Below are 16,137 nucleotides of genomic sequence, written 5' to 3'. Positions count from 1 at the left end.
AAAAGAGGGGGGGGAAGTGATCCTTTTTAAATTTTGGGCAAAATTTTAATTTCTTTTTTTTATAAAATTTGAAAAAATTTTAATTTTTTTTTAATTTTTAAAAATATTTTAAAATCATTTTTAAAATTTTAAAAATATTTTAAAAAGATGAAGGAAAAAAAAAGGATCTTTTTTAATCTTTTTTTTTTAAATTTTAATATTATTTTTATTATTTTAATGTAAAATTGATCAAAAATTGACCCTACTCGCACCCCTAGGTGAGTGGTTACACTCTCTTTGTCCTAGTCACTATGACCTTGCTTATGTGCAAGGTCAACGGTCAAAGGATGCGAAACGTTGTTTTTTTATGGGTTCAAGGGTCCAGATGATTAACATGTAAGTAGAAGTGTCCAACTTAAAAAACTGACATAGTAGAGGGGTCCAGAAAGTTATTTTGCCTATATTTATTACATACAAATTATACAAAAAAATAATAGGACTAATAAAAAATATATTATTGTTCATTAACAAGAGGATCAAACTTCATTATGCACGAATGGAAAAATATCGGTGGCAGTATTCCATATACAGTACCAAGACACAGACCTCGACGAAAATTCATTCTCCCACTCCCAACCTTTGGCAATTGTCAATGAATTGACATATTAAAAAAAGAGCCGAAATGGCTAATTCGTGGAATTACAATTCTCTGGTCATTTTTGGAGGAATTTGTTTGATTGAGAGGTTATATTTGTCCTTTCCTCTAATTAAAATATATTATTGTTCATTAACAAGAGGATCAAACATCATTATGCACGAGTGGAAAAATCTCGGTGGCAGTATTCCATATACAGTACAAGGACACAGACGTCGACAAAAATTCATTCTCCCACTCCCAACCTGTGGCAATTGTCAATGAATTGATATATTAAAAAAAGAGTCGAAATGACTAATTTGTGGAATTACAATTCTCAGGTCATTTTTGGAGAAATTTGTTTGATTGAGAGGTCATATTTATCCTTTCCCTTAATTAAAATATTTTAATATTAGGCCCGTGCTGACATGGACCATGCTCCTCTAGTTCCTTCATACAAGATACACCCTCGTTAATTAATATAATAAAATTTAAGTAACAATCAAAATAAACACTTAAAAATAACAATAAAATACAATAGCTTATAATCACTCAAAACAATTTTTTTTTTTGTTTCTATCTGATATCCAGTGTCCGCATTAAAGCTCCGACTAATCCGAATCGCGCTTTGTAGTTGCTACATCTTGATGTCTAAATGTTTTCTACTCCTGTTTATTTTATCTGTCCATTTTGCTAAAATATATGACCTATAATATTTGTTCAATTTGGACAATCAGGGATAATATATCTAATCCTTATTGGTTAACTATATTTTTCACTTAATATATTTTTTCGAAAATATTAAATTATTAAGTATAACACAAAGTGGGTATGTCAAATCAATAATGACAGGTATCTTTTAACATAAACTTCAAAAGAAATAGTTCTATCATATTAAACACAATTTTTGTACCTAGAAAAACAAAAAAAGAAAAAAGAAGAAGAAGAAAATAAATAAAAACCAAGAGTATAAGGAAGAGTAAAGAAGAAAAGTGGCAAATTCAAATTTCTCAAAAATTTTGTGAGAGCCTTTCAAGAATGGAGGCAGTAGTAGTAGACGCTGGTTCTAAATTACTCAAAGCTGGTTTTGCTGTTCCAGATCAAACTCCTTCTATGGTATCAATTAAGAAACGCCACAAATAAATGAGCTTCAATTTTGGATTTTTCTTGTTATTTTACCTCTATTTGTGTGAAATTTTGGAGTTTTGTAGTGGTAATAATACTCTATTTGTTGTTATTTTCTTGATTTTGGTTGTATATTGGTAAAGTATAAGAAATGAGCTGAACTTTTTGCTATTTACTTGCTATTTTGCCTCAAATTTGTGTGCAACTTTTTTTGGGTTACTGTTTCCTTGATTTAGTTGTATATAGACAAAGTACAAGAAAGCCCATTAAGAAAAGAGCTGAGCTTTTTGCTATTTATTTGCTATTTTGCACCAATTTTATGTGAATTTTTTAAATAATATTGTATCTGTTTCTTGATTTGGTAGTATATAGTCAAAAGTAAAAGAAAACCTCATAAGAAATGAGCTTCAAGATTGGAACTTTCTGCCATTTGGCCGGACCACGCACATAGCAGGAGCTTTAGTGCACCGGACTGCCGTTTTTTATGTACCTGTTACTTTGTTGTGTGCTTTTAGGTTTTTGTTTGTTTGTTTGCTTATACTGTTATCTGTCTTGAGCCGGTGGTCTATCGGAAACAACTTCTCTACTTCATTTGAGGTTGTGGCATGGACTGCGTACACTTTACCCTCCCCAGACCCCACTTTGTGGAAATGCACTGCGTATGTTGTTGTTGTTGTTGGTGTTGTATTGTGTGAATCTTTCGGATTTTATAATGGTTATACTGCATCTGTTACTCTTTTCTTGATTTGGTAGTAGATATCCAAAGTTCAAGAAGACCCCATAAGACATGAGCTTCAAGATTGGAACTTTCTGCTATTTACTTGTTAGTTTTGCCCCAATTTTGTGTGATTTTTTCTTGGGTTTTAAGATGGTGATGATGTAGTTAATGCTTTTTGTAACTTTGGGAATGAAGTACAAGAAAACCCCATAAGAAAGAGGTTCAAGATTGGAACTTTCTTCTATTTACTTGTTATTTTGCCCCATTTTATAGTAACTTTTTGGGGTTTTAAGATGTTAATGGTATAGTTAATGCTTTTTGTAACTATGGAAATTTATGGCTTAGGTAATACCAACCCAAATGAAACGGATTCCTGAAGATGATGAAGGTTCTGCGTTTGAGGAGGAGGAGGTGACTGTAGATCCCATCGAAAGAGGTTTCATCAAAGATTGGGATGCTATGGAAGACCTGTTGCATCATGTTCTTTATTCTGGCCTTGGTTGGGAAATTGGAAATGAAGGTCAAATTCTATTCACCGACCCACTCTGCACTCCCAAGGTGAGCTGTTGATTTTCCTTAAAAACTTTTTCTGAATTTCTGTAATTTATTTATTTTTTGGGGGCTAATAACCAAATTTCCTTAGAAATTAGTGAATGGTTTTTTGAGTATGCAACTGCTAGAAAGGGGATCAGTTTCTTAGTAAAAACTACTTTAGTTAGTGATGCACGTGACAAGAAAATGATTAAAGAATTGCATTTTGGATGAACTGTAATGCCAGCTTGAAAAGCTAAACTTTTTTGCTAAGAAATAATAACTGAGAGAGACTTGAAATCCCAGTTTCAAATCCTTGTTTTACTCCAGGTTGGTGGGCATGATTAATATTACCTTGGCAACCTGTGCTTGTGGGCAGGACAGACTGCTGGTGGATTAGTTGGGATGCACACAAGCTGGTCCAAAAACCATCAATATTAAAATAAAAAAGGAATAGCAATTAAGAGAATATGTTCTTGGTGGCTATGTTGCTTGGACTCTTCAAAACGTCCACAGGTGCGTATCCGATACTCCAAAAGTAGTGCATTTTTGGAGAATCTGACACAGGTGCGGCAACCTTTTTGGAGAGTCCGAGCAACATAGCTTGGTGGCATTGTTTTCTATAATTAGGAATATCTAAGTATGAGCTTAAACAAGGCCTTCAGGGAGTAGTAATTGGCTTGGTCTATGATGTAAAAGAGAAGTCTTGTGATATGGAGAAAGTAGTAAGTCATTAGTGCTGGATGCTAGATTTGGCTTATTGTTTTTAACTGCGACATCAAGTTAGTGTCTTTAGTGTGTATTGGTATGGAAATGTAATTTAATGTATAACACTGGCTTTGTGTTAACAGGCAATCAGGGAACAATTGGTGCAATTGATGTTTGAAACATTTAACATCTCGGGGTTTTATGCCTCTGAGCAGGCAGTATTGTCGCTTTATGCTGTTGGACGCATATCTGGCTGCACTGTTGATGTTGGTCATGGGAAAATTGGTATCTGCATTACCCTAAAACTTATCATCCTTCGACATCTGTGTATTTGAAGATTCTTTGCTTTCTCTGTCACTTAGTCTTCCATTATCAGATTCAGCCTACTTATGTTGTCATTAGGTAGCAATATTGTCTGCCTACATTTCTGTTTCTACTTATGAGAATGTGGTTTTGATGGCAGTATTGGTTGTAAAAACTTAATAATAGCAGTACTGTTGGTTCTATTAGTTTCGAGCAAAGGGTCAGGGTATCCAGCTTGTGATGGCTAGGGTTGATATGCCCCTCAATATTCTGTGTATCTTTTGTCTATTTATAGTTGAGCCTTTTTGAGCTGTACCTATTACAGTTAACGCTGATTTATGGTTGAAAAATGCACAAATGGGCCGCTTCAACCTTGCTTCAGCCATATCACTTAGGGATGGCACCACATATGCATCCACAAAAAGCAGTGACTACACTAACCTTAAATATGAGCTATGGAAAAAGAGAAGGGTATCTCATGAAAGGTTTCAAGTAACTGCTGTCCCTGACTGAGGTAATTTTCTCAAAGAACTAGTACCTGGGATGGTTTATCACTTTGCTTAGAGGTGTTAGGGAGCACATGGGTAGGTGCAATCTCCATTTATGAGAAGCATATCCACAAGAAGAGTGTAAATAAAGAGATAAATAGTTATAAAAGCCTGATTTAAACTCTAGCCGATTAGATGTGCACAAGTAAAATATTGAGAAAAACAGCTAACCAGTTGTCTTCAGGACAAAATGAGGTGATACCTCCTTTCTTCCTTTTCAGTGCACATGTTCACCTCATGTTTCCACCCTCTTTGGCCAAGTTCACCACTGCAGCCCCATAATTCTTTTCTCGACATATATTTAAGAGTAGAGTGTGTGCACACTTGACACCCGGTGGACAGCACATCTATCTAGAACACGAAAATTCTCAGTGACCTTGAATACTTTTTAATCATCTTGTTGCATCTTAAAAAGTAGGAATTGGGCTTCAACAAGGAGGATTTTAGAAACTCATAGCCTATAACGAATTTTCAACTTCTTTGTGTGTGCTTCTTTACTTCTAAAAGTTGAACTGTTTGTATTCTGTTTTAGAAATGTTTTCTTTACTTTTCCTTGTTTTTTCTCCCATCGGTGTTGATTTATCAGATTTCTTCCGGCTGTCTTTTTTATGACCTTTTAGATATTGCACCTGTCATTGAGGGTGCAGTTCAGCACATAGCATCAAGAAGGTTGGAAGTTGGGGGTTTGGATTTGACAAAGCTACTAGCAGATGAGCTTAGTAAATCAAATCCCACGGTGAAACTCAATATTTCTGATGTTGAAAAATTGAAAGAGCAGTATGCATGCTGTGCTGATGATGATATTGCCTATGAGAAGCTTCAACAATCATGCATGGAAGAGACACATACTCTGCCTGATGGCCAGGTTTGTGTGCACTACTGTTCATCTTATAACGCACCAACAAAGTAGAAACCAATTCATTGTATTATACATCTCTAATTCTAGAACTTCCTCTAGGTTCTTAAGTTAAACATTACTTTTACTGCTGAAAGAAATATTGTGGTGTAGATGATCTCTTTACCGTTGCTTTTCTAGAACAAGTTTGTCCATTAGAATTACTGCTTTTCGTCTCGATTGTTTTGTTCTAGCAAAGGGGTTCAAAACCTTCATTTGGAACTTCGTTGGTGGCCCATTATGGGTTGAAGACTGATCTGGTTTTAAAATTGGTAAGATTGATGTTTTTCGGTTATGGTATTGAAGAGTGAAGACTGAATTACAAGGAATGGTGTTAGAGGGTGTTTGGATAGGCTTATTCTTAAGTTCTTTTGACTTTTAAGCACTTTCTTAGATTTGGTGGTGTTTGGGAAAGTTAAAAAGTGCTTTTAAGCACTCACTTTTAGGCCAAAAAAGTGTAAAAATAAGCCAAAAGCCATAAGTTGGGTCCCAACTTTCGGCTTTTGGCTTTTAGCTTGTAAGCTACTTTTTAAAAGCCAATCCAAACACACTCTTGGATATTTTTCTGCTTCTCCCTATGGTCTGGCCCTTTCCCCAACCCCACACATAGTGGGAGCTTTAGTCACCGGGCTGCCCTTTTTTTTCACCATGGAATATACCATAGGTTATTCAGTTAGGATTCCAGGATTGCTGTCATATGCAAATCATTTTCAGTATCAAAGGGAATTGAAGGAACCAGTAAAGCCTAGATGAGAAAGTTAGTAACGATTGAGAAAATGGGGTCTTACCATTAATGTGAGTGATGATCCTTGAATACCAGAGAACTAACTGAATATGTTAGGGGAAGGAACTAAAGGCTAAGCTTTTTGCTGTCTACTAAACTCTAGACATTAACAGGAGTGAGGTATTTGTATTTGGGATCATTGTGTAATCCAGTTTACTGATTTTGATAAAATTTTCTCTCGCCGGCTTGCTTTTGTTGTCGTTCTGCCTTCCTTATCTTGCGGTAGATCAGTCAATGCTCCAATGGATCTCATTTCATTTTTTTGTATTTTAGGTAATCACAATTGGAAAAGAAAGATACACTGTTGGAGAGGCCTTGTTTCAACCATCTATATTGGGTAACGATACTCATGGAATAGTTGAACAGCTTGTTCATAGTATTTCATCTGTGTCATCTGAAAATCACCGCCAGCTGCTAGAGAACACTGTACTTTGTGGTGGCACTGCTACTATAACCGGTCAGTGTTTGTCTCTTTGTTTAGTTGAATGTGACTGCTGAATGCTCAGATTTTTCTGTATTTCTCTGTCTGTTTTGTTTCTAGAACTTTTAACATTTTCCTTGTTTTGTTGGTTTTATCTCAAGTAGCTAATTTTATCGGACGTATACAGTCCTTTTCTTGCTCAAATTAATGCAACTGGGAAGTGTAATATTCCTTTTTATGTTCTGTTGTTGGTAAGTTTTCAATATTTATGTACTGGACATATTTGAGATCGTCTTGCTTTTCTTTTCCTCTCCAGACCTTGCCTCATCCTCAAATTCGTCAATGCCCTAGCCTTCTTTTATGTAGGTTATCCAACATCATTCTTTATGCTTGTTTTGATGTTATGCATTTTCCCATCAATTGCTTAAGCAGCTAGCTATGACAATCTTATCAGAAAATCGTACTATAGAAGATCTCATGGACGGCTATAGTGAATGTATTTCCACTATTCCCGTCATCCTTACTGATGTCTCCAATGGCTAACCCTTGGGAGACTTGAAGAGGTCCAGTGAGCCGATTTTTAGCTATTAGACCATAAGTAGCAGTCAGAAGCAATAATTGCTACCACAAACTATATCTTCTCCTTAAGAGAATGTCCTTGATTACTTTCTTCATGGAATTGGATTGTGCTTCATATGTTTGATGGCTGTAGCGACTGTTTGACAAGTACAGAGTGAAGCATAGAGGAAGAGTCTCCCCGTCCTCTTCTCCTAAGTAGGAAGTTTGGCTATTCCTGTAATGTTTCAACCAATGTCAACATCATGATGACAAAACAAAATTAATAGTGTGCTGTTGATCAGAGGGGCCATTTCTCTGTTTAATTGGCAGTATTTCTTCCAAGTTCCAGGACACTAATCTCTTTTAGCTTGCACATTAAAATGGTCCAAATGATAAATAGGAAAAGCTGATTGACTTGTTGATGAGGCATTGGTAAGTTCCAAAAGGGATGGCTAAGTGATTGAGGCATAGGAGTAATTACTTGGAAATATCCCGGTTGGGATCCAGCTCCAATACTCATTATGAACCTTTCTGCTTCAGCCTCGGTGTCAGTGGATGGGTTTGCATGAACACTTGTGCTTTTTGGTCTGTGAAAGACTGCTCGTTCGATCAGTTGAGGAGCGCACGGTTGTCCAGACACTACAGTAATTAACGAATTTAAAAGAGTTGGTATTGACAAAATAGTAAATAACATAGCTACTTCTTGTAGTTGTACTTTTATCGGTAACAACAACAACAATAATAATAACTTGAGGTAGGAAGGTAGATCAGTTCGGAGTATCACATTGAAGAGAAGTAAAATTCGTCCTTCCTCCCCATCACTATATGTGCTAACATATATCTCGAATGAGTGTCAAGTGAAGAGGGGAGTGAATCGAGAGAGCCTCACTCAGTTAGTTGGTGCAGGTGGATTGGACATGCTCGAACTGCATCCTTTCTTTGAAGTTTGCATTGGCCATTTGTTAAGTCTAGATTTTGGTGTTCCTTCGGTCTTGCAGGCTAACATACATGTGATTTAAACTTGTATATGGTGGAGTCTGGAGAGAAAGATATGCTAGGTGCCTTTTCATTTGTGGTGTAAAGAACTTTTTGCAGTTGAAACAGTCAATATTACAATTCTTAGAGTACTTGTAAGTAGAAAAGGATAGAAAACTCTCTGTTATTTTGTAAATTTGGCTACCAGCATAGCTATAGAAAACACTCTGATATTTTGTAAATTTGGCCACCAGCATAGCTTTTGTGCGGATGAATATACTGTTACCATTATAAAGAAAAATTGAACTTGTATCATGCCTTTTTTTGATTGGAACTCTACATTTCCTTATATTGCAGGGAACTACTGAAATAGCTGCTAACTTTGTGTATCTCATGGTTGCGCAGGGTTTGAGGAACGGTTTCAGAGGGAAGCTACCCTTTGCTCATCAGCAGTACGTCCTTCGCTAGTAAAGGTATATTTCTTGTTATTCCTTGGTGGGCAGCTTAGGTTCTTTTTGCCTCTTGGCCATATCAATCTTATTTTTCCTCCTCGTCACAATACCATACCGCTTTTATCTTTCCATCATAAATGCATTCCATTATGGAAAACTTTAGGATTGTCAGCCCAAGTTATTTCGAAAACTCCAACTTAAGAGAGGGAAATGGATTCAACTATTTTTGAATGATCGATAAATTCTCCTGGAGCCAATCCTTTGGGCCAACTGCAGCCTTTGAAACTCGGTTCTGATGAGACCACTCCTCTTCCCTGCTCCATTTAATTACTAGACTTAGTGCGCTTAGCTCAAGGCTCGAACTTGTAACCTAGACACAAATCTCTGAACCTTTGCCATTTGAGCAAACCTCAGGGCCAAAATGGATTCACGTTTGAACAACTTAAAAACTCCAAGACAGTCCATTTAGTTGATGATATGAAGAAGGATGGTAGTTGGCGGTAGATAAAATTCTTAAATTAGATGGAGCAGACGCTAAGAACATGAGAAAATACAGTGTTCCTTTGTTAGACTTTGTTTTAAGTTCCTTTAATGGAGTTGAACCGGATCAGGTACTACCATTTTTAACAGAACATTAAAACAACATACCCAGAATATATGCTCCACTTAAGTTACTAACTTATTCTTTTTTGCATTTGTTACACAGCCTCCAGAATATATGCCAGAGAAGTTGACATCATATTCAGCATGGATTGGTGGTGCTATACTTGCCAAAGTTGTCTTCCCTCAAAACCAACACATAACCAAGGCTGATTACGACGAGAGTGGACCTTCTGTTGTTCATCGAAAATGCTTTTAAACACATTTGAATCTTTTTGAATTTGTAGTCGAATGTAGTAGTAGTACTCTTGCCTAGAATGGTAGTTCAATCCACTTCTTGTTTCAGAATGCAGTTGCACTCCTGTACATCATCAATTCAATTCACCCCTTTATTCATGGCAACTGACTCCTACTTTTAAGGGAAAAACTTTATGCATTAGGTGTGTTTCTACCACTCAGATGTTGGTTTTTTTCTTTCAAACATTGGAAAGGTCTCGGAATTTTGTTTTTTCTCACACAAATTTGGAACTTTAAAAAAAGATTTCGGATTTTAATCTTGAGTCTAAGATAGTGTTTCTCGGCGCGATACCTCTCTACCCACATAAGGTATGGGTATGTGTACATTATATACCCTCTCAAATATTTGTTTTTTTCTTTCAAACATTAGTCTTAAATTTCATGTACAACTTTGAAATTTAAAATATTTTTCATACAAAATTGGAAGTAGGTACTTTCATTTTTGAACATTAAACTTGCGAAAATAAATACACTAAAATATGATCAAAAGTTCCTTAAAAAATTAGACATCTCCTTGATGTCAATGTAAAGAAGGATTAATTGGAGTTAAATAATCTTGATAATCCCTTTCCTCCTTTTGATCAGTCAACATTATTATAACATCTTCAAATTCATCATTTCTAATTGCTTTTCTTCTACGCCTTGAATTCTTCGCTCTGCTTTAATCCAATCTTTCAAACATACCAACACTTCCAACCCTGGCCCAGACACCGAGTGGTTGTTGTCATCACCAATCTGCATCTTTTCTCGACTAAAAGCATATTCTAACACCACGATTGATACAACTGGAACACTTAGCACATCTCGAGTCATTTTCGAAACAATAGGAAACCATGTTGATTTTGCCTTCCACCATTCCAAAATACTAGTTTTACTGTGCATAGACTGCGTTAAATAAAAATTTAACTCATTAAACTCATTTTGAGATTTGCTTATTAAATCATCTATTAAACTTTCTATATGATTTGTTTTTTTAGAAGGTTTAGGACTAATTGATTTATAATAATCATATAATGCTTGTCTATTTGAAAATAAACTAGATTTAGCAGTTTCCAAATCTGGTTTTTCTCCCTCACCAATTTCTAAAAATTCATAAAATAATTTTGTAAATTCTTCTAAATGTTGTATTAAAGCAGGATTTAATACAGCACCAATTTGAAAAATAGTGGGCATAGGAATAAAATATTTTTTGATTTTTTTCCTTTATTGCAATAATAACATCTTTTAAAATTTCATTATCCTTATATTTTGATTTTAAAAGTAAAAAAGGAATGTCAACTATAAAAATTAAAACACTACTAACAGTGGGATTACAGTTACTAGAAAATTCTATAGCAGCGTGATAAAATTTTGATAAAATCTTGACAATATATTTAACAACATCCCAATCTGAATCAATTAAAAAATTAGCAGAATTTTCAGTATAATTATTTATATGTATCAGATATAGGCTCCCTATATTTATATGCAACATTTAACATAACATATAAAGAATTCCACATTGCAGTAATATCTATAGGTATTTTTTTTTGGAATAAGGTTATAAATATTACTACAATTTTTCCTAAATTCTTCAATTCTTGTTTTTGAATTATTTTGAAAAATAAATAAAATTGCCCCTCTAATTTTAGTAATATAAGAACTAAAAAAATCAATGATCTCATGTACAACTAAATTCAAAAAATCACATATACATTTAATATGAAAATTTTCATTTAAAGGTGGTACAGATTGTATTTCTAATTTTTCATGAAAATTAGTATCGTTAAAAGCATTACTAAAACAAATACACATAATCTTATTTCTAAGACCGTACAATATTAAAATATCATGAATAAATATAGCAATAAAAGGACCATTATGTTTATCTTCAATAAAACGACAAGCTTAACACGTTTTTTCATTACCCAATTACTATCTATGCAATGACATGTAACTAGTAAATAATCTAAGTTACGAACATTGCGAACAATATCAAGTGTAAGAGAGACTCTACAATCAAGTTTCGAAAATAAATAACATAAATATCATTGATATTGTATATAATAAAAATTGAGAACATCATTTTTACAAGTAACTCTAGGAATACCATTAAAAGGATCAGTGTATATTCTATTAATATATATAGTAAAATTTTTATAAGAAGTAAAGTCATAACGTAAATATTGACTACCAACTGATTTTACCATTTCTATTTTACCTCTCTTTTTATTACTAAGTAATTTCTCATTAATCGAATCATCAATAAATTGTTCCTCACTAGAAACGTCACACTCTTCCTCCTACTCTTCGTTCTCCTCACTCGATATACTTTCATGATTATTTTTATGCGCACAATGTTCTACTTATGCATCGCTATTTTCTGAAGAATCGTCTTCAGACTTACGAGGAAGTTTTTGATTAACAGAGCTAGGTGTCTTACCTTTATTCTTACGCCCTCCCTTATGAAACATACCTTTACTAGACGACATCATACAAATAAAAAATAAAACAAACACGAGAATTATAAAATACTGAAAATAATAAAGAATAAGAGATAAAACGAGTGTATCAAAACGCGTATCGGATATGAATATTTTACTACTTGTTGATCTTATAATATCAGCAACAATTTAAAAGAAGTGAAAAAAATGAAATGAGTTAATGAGTATTTATAGTGAGTCGGGATTAGGGACTAAAGTGTAATTTAATAAAAATGGTAAGTAAAATATATCCGTTATTGGGCCGTTACCCAACGGCTAGTAAGGACTATAAGGAAAGTGGATTATCGTGCCGGGCCTGTTTAATGGGCCGGTACCGGTCCGGTCCCGGGTCGGGTCAGGGGTAAAACAGGAAATTAAACGAATTAGGGTTTTTTAAGGGATCCTATTTATATATAAATTATTGCCTCTTCTTTTCCATTTGTCTTCTCCATCGGCAGCAGCAGGAAGAGCAACAAAACCCTAATTTGAAGACCCAATCATGGTGGGTATTTGTCTTTCTTTTTTATTTTTATTTGTTTATATTGTTAAATATACTATATAGTTACTATTTTTACTGTGAATTTTTAATTTTTGATGAGGTTGTTTTGCATTTATTGAATAAGTAGTAGAATTGGGTAAAATGGGGTTTGATAATTTTTGTTTTTTTGGATTGTGGACTTGTTTGAGGTAAATCTTTGAGGCTTTTGGGATGAAATCGATGAACTATTAAGTTTCCATTTGATTAAAGGTGTATCTTTTCTATGTTGTTTTTCGTGTATGACAAGTATATGGCATTATCTTGGAAGGAGTTACTTTTGAAATTAGTATTCTTTTGTGAATAAAAAGCTAATCTTGAGTCTCTGGAGCTGTGTCGTAGTGTTAAGAGCGGTGTGGCCTAGTGGTCGATGAATTGGGTTGAGAACCTGAGGTCTCAAGTTTAAATATCTGTATCCTAGCCTTGGTGTACAGAGTTACTTGATATTGCTGGTGGGAGGTGGCAGGTATCTCGTGGATTTAGTTGAGGTGCGCGCTTATAAAAAAGCAGCTTAGGTGGTGATGGGTGGGTTAGTTCATTATGGTTTCCTGACCTAAGCATATTATCTAAGTGGCAAGGGGTAGAAGGGCAGATTCATTATCGATCGAGTTATGTATGGTGAGCCTGTGGCCCTCCTAGTTTATCTGGTTATGGAGAAAGACAATCTTATGGTTTGAGTTTGTGATGTGGAGCTTGCCCATGCTTTTTCTGTGAATAAGAAAGATCTTGAGATTCCGGAGAGCTTTGTCCTAGTGGCAGCTTTAGGTGGTGATGGGTGAGTAGGCGCTCGTTATGGGGTTGCGACCAAAAGCATAGTATTGTAGTGGCTAAGGGGGGGACCCTCTTGGATTTTACTATTATGAAAAAAAAAAGATTCTCGATGGATTGGCGTCGTGATGTGGAGAAGATAGATTATTTTAGTGGTACTTGAAGTGGTATTTAGTCCAAGATTTTAGCCCTTTTTTAGTTTCTACTGAAGTAACTGGATTTTATAATCTCTAGATTTTCCTGATTCCTTTTTGAACTTTGTCAGCTTCCTGACTCTTAACTTGCAATGTAAGTGAGACCTCACCCTTTTGCTACTTTACTTTTTTTTAACTATTATGCATCTATGTGATGCCTGCAACAGAATTAATTACTTCAGTTAAGAAAAAAACTGGTTTTCTTTAGGTTTCAAATTTTTGTTCCCCATCAAGCATAGTGTTGGTGACTCTTGATTCTCTTCTTATGTGTACAATAGTTAGAAAATCTTGATGTATGCTTAAGCAGTTGGGGTGAATGTTGATGAACTGACTTATCTTCCAGTTGCTAATACAGCCTGTATTGGTAAAGAAAACTGCTGTTAGATTATAGCTTAAAAATTGATGTATGCAGTTGTGTGTTCTCTTTTTCCTTGCTTTGTGTTACATACATTAGTTCTTACTCATTTGGCAGGCAGATGTGAGTTCTTAGAACTACTTTATGCATTTTTAATCCTTGTGCGAGTGAGTGAATGTTTAACTCTTAACTCTTTTTTTGATTTCAGCCGAAGCAAATTCATGAGATCAAGGATTTCCTCCTAACAGCAAGGAGGAAGGATGCACGATCTGTCAAGATCAAGAAGAACAAGGATATGGTTAAGTTCAAGGTTCGCTGCTCCAAGTACCTGTACACACTCTGTGTGTCCGACTTTGAGAAGGCTGACAAGTTGAAGCAGTCACTTCCTCCAGGTTTGCTTTACAATTTTCCAGTTGGCTAGCTTATTTTTGCTCTATAGTTTCTTAATATCGTCGATAATCATGAATCTCATTGTTTGTATATTTTGGTATGTAGGTTTGAGCGTCCAAGACCTTTGAATATGGAGGAGTTTGTGTTTCCCCCCTTAGATTGATTAGATACTGGAGAACTCGAAGAACTTGTGTTCCTTTTATCATTTGCTTGTCCTGTCTAATATCTAAATTTTTGTTCATTTTTAGATAATATTGTGTTGCTTTCTCAGTTGTCAGCATTGACTTTATTTTGAATCTAATGGTGTTGACTAGAAGTTTTGGGTTTTGGATATCAAAATTTGGTTACTTTTCCTGAATTCAGTTTTCCTGGAATAGTATCTTTAACTACAACTCTACAACTACAACAGCATACCCGGTGTAGTCCCACACCGTACCTTTGTGGAGTATAGAGGTTGTTTCCAATGAACGCCTGCACTGCACAAGAGAATCATATTAATAACAGTTGAGAATGTGTGTAATACTTGAAAGAATGAATGCTCTCTTGTTGAACAAGAATTATATAGGATTCTTTCAAAACAATACCTCAATCACTGAGTTACGAAGTCCTTGTAGGCTTGCCGTACTTGGATGAACTCTTTAGTTTCCATCGACTAGAATCAGGATTTTCCACAATCACTAGAAAATTGCAACAGGAGAATTACATGAACAACTTACCAAAAATAGGTAGCGTTCATTCAATGTACAGATGCAGTGCTTGAGCTATAAAGTTGTAGGCACACAACAAACTCTTTTTGCAGCCATGTCATAGTAATGAAAATATGTTAGTCTGATGGTAACGTCGTGGAACTCAGCATAAACTCATCGAAAATTTACGATACACAGACATGAAATATTTTGTTTTTGACTTTGGAACATTTTATTAACTTCTATTATTTCTCACTGTCCCTTGTACGTTGGACTTCCCATGCATGAAAACAGTGCTAATAGTTGTACAAAGAGCACAAGACATGTGCCAGCATATGTTTATCTCCACCACACCATTTAGAACAGATGCTTTCTGGTTTTTGAAATAATCACTACTCTTGGTCCTCACTTCCAAAAGTCTTTGGAAAAAATAAGTAGAATCATGGTAGCAACAAGGTCAAGCTTAGCTCGACGAGTTATTCGACATCAACTAGCTAGCTCATCTTCAACTATCAAAGTTCATAATAAGAGAAGCAGGAAATTCAAGAAAAGGGGACCAGATGGAAATACTCCGACAAGCACAATTGCTCCGATACAAGTTCCTCCACCATGGGGATCAACCAGTAGTAGACCTTTGGAAGTTCCTTCTGATGAAGAGGAAAAACAAAGAGAAAGTAAACTAAACCTTAATCCTTTATCAAGACTGGAAGCACTAAAACAAACAGTGCATACTAAATCTTACCCCCAAATGAATGAACAATCGAAGAATATGATCATCAATGTCAGGTCTTGGTTGGTGTCTACTCTCACTTCTGGGACAACTACAAATGTGGATGATATGGTTACTTTTGCCGTTGGTGCTTTCACCATGTTGAATGGACTTGGTGTTGATGATCATTGTTTCTATAGAGATGTGACGGATTTGATTTCTAAAAAATACGATTTGCAAATGGAAAAGAGAAAAAGAGATGTGTTGTCTTTCTCCGAATTGGAGAACAAATACGAAGAGGTGGTTATTCTTGTTGATGATCTTCAAGAGAATATCAAACATATTCGAGGAGAACTGAAAGAGGAAATGGAGAAAATGGAACCTTTGAAGAGAGACATCGAGGAGGCAGAGGAAGAGCTTCGGAGAAAGAAAAAAGTGGTTGCTACTATTGAAAGCGATGTAGAGAGTTTGAAACTCAATGAAGAAAAATGTAAAGCATACCTTACGAAT

The 16,137-nt window shown here is 35.2% G+C and overlaps 2 protein-coding genes across 2 annotated transcripts; both read left to right on the top strand.

Moving 5' to 3' along the window:
- Nucleotides 1-1,544: 1,544 nt before the first annotated feature.
- LOC107851315 (actin-related protein 7) lies at nt 1,545-9,686 on the top strand (the record flags this gene model as incomplete). Its single annotated transcript, XM_016696272.2, is given in 7 exon segments — nt 1,545-1,729; nt 2,802-3,014; nt 3,839-3,980; nt 5,167-5,411; nt 6,499-6,682; nt 8,585-8,652; nt 9,338-9,686. Coding segments are annotated over 7 exon segments (1,083 nt in total). The 3' UTR covers nt 9,491-9,686.
- Nucleotides 9,687-12,268: 2,582 nt separating this feature from the next.
- LOC107851711 (60S ribosomal protein L38) lies at nt 12,269-14,548 on the top strand. Its single transcript, XM_016696796.2, has 3 exons — nt 12,269-12,492; nt 14,051-14,234; nt 14,338-14,548. Exons 1-3 carry the CDS (start codon nt 12,490-12,492, stop codon nt 14,358-14,360), a joined length of 210 nt encoding a protein of 69 aa, XP_016552282.1. The 5' UTR covers nt 12,269-12,489; the 3' UTR covers nt 14,361-14,548.
- The last annotated feature ends 1,589 nt before the right edge of the window (nt 14,549-16,137 follow it).

Source organism: Capsicum annuum, chromosome 12, assembly GCF_002878395.1.
Source record: "Capsicum annuum cultivar UCD-10X-F1 chromosome 12, UCD10Xv1.1, whole genome shotgun sequence".
Lineage (NCBI taxonomy): Eukaryota > Viridiplantae > Streptophyta > Magnoliopsida > Solanales > Solanaceae > Capsicum > Capsicum annuum.
This window is presented reverse-complemented; position numbering and strand designations above follow the sequence as displayed.